This window comes from Enhydra lutris, unplaced genomic scaffold, assembly GCF_002288905.1.
Source record: "Enhydra lutris kenyoni isolate GAN:26980312 unplaced genomic scaffold, ASM228890v2 scaffoldscaffold55, whole genome shotgun sequence".
Classification (NCBI taxonomy): domain Eukaryota; kingdom Metazoa; phylum Chordata; class Mammalia; order Carnivora; family Mustelidae; genus Enhydra; species Enhydra lutris.
Window position 1 is genome coordinate 5,560,983 of NW_019154139.1, and position 4,894 is coordinate 5,565,876.

The window sequence follows — 4,894 nt, forward strand, 5'->3', positions numbered from 1 at the left end:
ACCACCATCACCTCCTACCATTACCACCATTACCATCACCACGATCATCACCATTACCATCACCATCACCACCATCACCATCACCATCGTCACCATCACCACCACCATTACCATCATCACCACCATCATGATCATCACTTCACCACCATCGTCACCATCACCACCATCATCACCATCATCATGTACTTTCTTCTCTCAGCCTCTGCTGTCATCATACCCTTTTCCCACCGTGTCTACTTGTTAGAATCCTCATCCTTCAGCTCAGATCACCTCCAAGCCAGAAAGGCCATTTCCCCTCCTCTTATAGGTTACCCATTCTCTGGAGCCCCCATTTTGCCTATACAATCGTGCAGGAGTGTGGTTTGGGTCACACATCACCTGGGATCTGATGGCATGTCTGGGCTGCAAAAAATGATGGCAATATTGCTATCCCACAGCACATGGGTTGTCCATCCCATGACCTCTCAGATTCTGCCTTTGACTGCCTATCTGTTTCCCTCTGTGATCTCCTCAGGGCCAGGGGAGGTCTGATCACTTCTGTCCTCCGACAACACCATGCAGCAGCCCTCAGGGAAAGGGCTGAGGCCTGTTTGCTTCTGAGCTAGAAAATGACCTGATGCAGACCAAGCATATGTGAGGCCCGGGGACCCTGGCCTAACACGGACAGAGGTGCAGGAGGCTGGGAGACAACTCTGGGGGAAACCACATCCGTCCCCATGACCCATGGGAGCCCATGTGCTTTCTGGTAGGGTGGGATGGGACAGTGTGGCCTCGGGCAGGTGGGATGAAGGCCTGAAAGGAGTAAAAGGAGGAGTCTGCCAAGCTGAGGAATCAGGCTCCAGGCTAATAAGGAAAGCCCTATGTGCAGGGCGTGGGCGTGTGGGCTGACCTCACCAGCACCATCACACCCGCCTTGCCCACTGCCCCCCAAGTGGAAGTGAACCCCCCCATTCCAACTGTGTGGACCCAGCAAGTGTCCCCACCCCCCACGAACAGAGCCAGAATACCAGGTCTGTATGTGCATGTGGTGGGGGTGGAGGTGAGGTGCCACCAGAATGTCTCAGGCAAGCAAGGGGCCCTCCACATTTATTAAGCACCAACTGTATGCCAGGCTATAGAGATGTAGGTAACTGCCAGTCTTAAGGAGCTCACAGTGAGCCTACCAAACCTAACACATCCTCCACGTTCCATCCAATGTCTCCTCCTCCAGGAAGCCTCCTGCTCACGTTCCAAAAGCCTCCCAGGCTGGAGGCAGCAGCCAGGAGGAGTCGCTGCACTCCCCAGGAGTGAAACTTAGCCCTGAGTCTCGCCAGACTTTGCAACTGTCTTCCCACTGTTAACCACTTCAGCGGTAGCCAACTGATGGCCAAGTGCAGACAGAGCATGTACAAGAGCGCATGTCAAGAAGGGGCTGACAGCAGGGAGGAGGTGACCGGGTGGGAGGGAGGTGAGGGGGCCCCTCCACAGGGCCCATGAGGAGCCCCTCCCCACCCCCGCGCCGACCTTCGTGGATGTGGCCAAAGACATGCAGCCGTGGCTGGACGCGCCTCTGCACCGTGTTGAGCAGCTCCACGCAGCCCACCCGCTGCATCTTCTTGGGGACCCAGTCCAGGAAGCCTGTGTGAGGAGAGGACAGCAGGGCAGTGACAGTGGCCAGACGGCTGGGCCCCCAGCCCTGCAGGCCCCATACCCCAGCTTTTGAGTCTCAGAGACACGGGGTCCAGGCCTCACAGCCCCGGGCGGACCCTGCCCCAGAGCCCCAGCAAGCTCTCCTGAGGCTGCCTGGCCCCCTGCCTTCAGGGAGGAAAGCCAAGGGCTCTGCCACACGCTGCCTAGGACCTGGCGGCCCCGCCCTTCCTCCTCTGCAGGGCCACCCGGAGAGCCTGGCTTACCAGAGTCCAGAGTGGGCCGGGCGCTGGGGGCCAAGTGAGCCCCCCCAGACCTGTGTTTGAAGCGGTCTCCAAGGTGTCATCCCCCCCATTGCAGAGACAGGCACACTGAGGCCTGAAAGGGACAGGGGAGGCCCAAGGGCACCCTAGGGGCTGGCAGCTGAGCAGAACCAGGAGCGAGATTTCCACGTCGGAAACTTTCTAAACAGATACCCCAAAATCATGAAAATGAACTCCATTCGCTGCAGCCTGGCTCACGGCTGGGTCGGGGTCTGCTCGCACCGCCAGCCTCCCGGAGCCGCCCCAGATGGCGGCGGCCCATTATTCGCACACGGCTGCGCAAACGAAGAGTAATCGAGGACTCCAAGCGAGCCGCCAGGGTTCGTCTCAGCCCCCCTTGGTTTGGGTCGGGGAGACAGGTTCCTGCACGCTAGGAAGGGGAAGGGGGAGCCTCTGAGTCCCCGAACTAGGCAGGCTGCCCCTGCCACTGCCTTAGTGATGAGAGAGGGAGGGAGACAGGGAGACAGAGAGACAGAGAGAGGGAGGGAGGGAAGGAGAGAAAGGTCCCACCAGGCTTGGCCATTCCACGCCCCTCTACCCCACAGCCTATAAACCCTGGAGGCAAGTACTGCCCAGGTTTACCCCTTGTCCAGGATTTCCCACCCTGGACCCCAAATGCTGCGGGAGTGATGGCAAGTTATGTGGAGGCAGCAGGAGGAGGAGGAGGCTGGGAGGGGCGGGGCTGCTGGGAGTTTGGACAGCATTCTAAGGCCTAGGGGAGTTATGAAGTGTTGTAGAGGGACGGCACGGCATAGCTGCTAATTCAGAGAACTCCATCCCCTGATCTGAGGAGAGTGGAGTGGAAGGGGCAAGACTCCGGGACCAGGGGACCAGTGAGGAGACCATGGCAATCATCAAAGGGACAGAAGACATTGGCCGGGACCCAGGTGGGGACAGCCGCAGTGCAGAGGAGAGGAAGGAGCTGGGATCCAGTTTGGAGGTGGAATCGGAGGGATGTGCAGATGGACAGGAAGTGTGGGTGAGGAAAGGGGGAGGGGAGGCCCGATAAAGCCCCCGATGGGACAGCCAGTGGGGCCCAGAAAGAGACCAAGTGAGCGGTGACATCAGCTTGGACCAGGGAGGGGGCAGTGGAGCCTGGGACAAGACCTATTGAGGATGGAACCCATAGGCCCTGGAGACTGTTGGAATGGGTGGGGGTGCGGTTCCCCAGGTGTCTGACAGGTGAGAGCATACAGGACGAAGCCGAGAGTGACCTTGAAGGTATTCGGTCCCCAGGATGCAGGTCAAGGGCCCAGCCCTGCCTCTCCACATCCCTGAACTCCAGTACCCACACGTGTAAACTAGGCAGCTGATGCTGACCTCCCTGGGGGGGGGCTGCGAGGAGTCCACGAGGTAACACGCTGAACCCCCGGCACACAGTAGGGGAAATGAGGGGGCATGGAGGGAACTATCCCCAGTGCCACAGCAAGTCAGATTCAGAACAGAGCTCGTCAAGGCTGATCTCCGTGCTCAGGTGGGGCCAGACGCTGCCTCTTAGCACCCACACCCCCGGCAGCCGCCCCCAACGCCAGCAGGCCGGCTGGGGGCCGGGCCAGCCAAGGCGGGGGGCAGCTGACTCTTACCCAGTGGCGGTCCGTGGGTTATCAGGATGTCTACGCCTTCAGGGATGAGGTTCCATTTCTCTAGCAGTGCTTGGCCTCGTGGGAGGTTAAAGCCCCAGCCATAAAACCACGGCTGCCTATGGAAGAAGAGCGGGCAGTTCAGAGAGAGCACGGGACCGTCACAGGTAGGGGAAACCGCCGTGGCGCCAAATGGTCTCCAGGGCAGGCTTGATCCCTAGAAACTCAGTGTAAAGGTGGGGATGGCCTGGACTTAGCCAGAATCCTGACCCACTCGCAGGCTGTGGGATGTCTCTGGCCTCCTCTTCTCTTTCCCCCTTCCTTCAACACAGGTTCTGTTTTTCTAGGATGAATGAATATTACTTCTGTAAACTTTTAAAAGGAACATTTAAAAAGAATCAGCGTCAGCCAAAGACCTCTAATTCTCCAAGCTCTTCTAAGGAAATTCAGAGAAGAACATGTCCCCCGATCCCTCACCAGGAAAACACTCTCCGCCTTCCTGCCCAAGTTGGGGCAGGTGGAGACCCAGTCCAGAGAGAATGGCTTCCAAGGGGAGGATGCTGATTCCTGCTTTCCCTTGAAGCTTCCAGCCGGGCTGAGTCCATCCCCAGCTCTAAGGGCAGGACCAGAGGGACCCAGACCAATTAATGGAATCTCAACTCAGACCTAGACTGAACGATGCCAATGATTCCCTTGCATTGGCTCAGTGGTGAACATGAAGCCTAGATCCTTCCCATTGGTGGGAATCCCAGATATTTCTTCTTTCAATGACAAGAGAGGATGTTTTCACGCCTGCATATCAACCAGTGAGCTTCTTGCCTTGGAAACTGTTAGCAGCTAGTAAGCTGTCCCAAAGGGCAATGGCTGGGCCGCATGGCCCAAGGGAGCCCGCTGGATCAAAACTGTACCAGTCACCCACCAATACTTCTGCACTTCTCAGTTATATGGGCAACATAAAGTCATTTGATTGGGCTTTCATTTCTTTTTTTTTTAAGATTTTATTTATTTATTTGACAGAGAAAAATCACAAGTAGGCAGAGAGGTGGGCAGAGAGAGAGAGAGGAGGAAGAGACTCGCTGCCAAGCAGAGAGCCCGATGTGGGACTCGATCCCAGGACCCTGAGATCATGACCTGAGCCAAAGGCAGAGGCTTAACCCACTGAGCCACCCAGGCGCCCTGGGCTTCCATTTCTAACAAAAACATCCCTACTATGAAGTTCTCTTGGGCCTAAGTCATTATAAGATACCACATTAACACAGCCTGTTACGATTTACAAAGTCACCATCATCACCACCACCATCACTATCACCATCATCTTCATTACCACTGTCACCACCATCACCATCACCACCATCATCATCACCA

The 4,894-nt window shown here is 56.8% G+C and overlaps 1 protein-coding gene across 1 annotated transcript in view; it reads right to left on the bottom strand.

Annotated features, from left to right (window-relative positions):
* The window catches only part of LOC111157692 (metallophosphoesterase domain containing 1), a 62,043-nt gene that overhangs the window by 828 nt on the left and 56,321 nt on the right, over window positions 1-4,894 (bottom strand). Inside the window, exons 4-5 of the mRNA XM_022519320.1 lie at window positions 3,533-3,648; window positions 1,504-1,617 (exon numbers count right to left, since the gene is read on the bottom strand). Of these exons, the coding sequence (XP_022375028.1) occupies window positions 1,504-1,617; window positions 3,533-3,648 (230 nt within the window). The remainder of the gene's footprint in view (window positions 1-1,503; window positions 1,618-3,532; window positions 3,649-4,894) is intronic.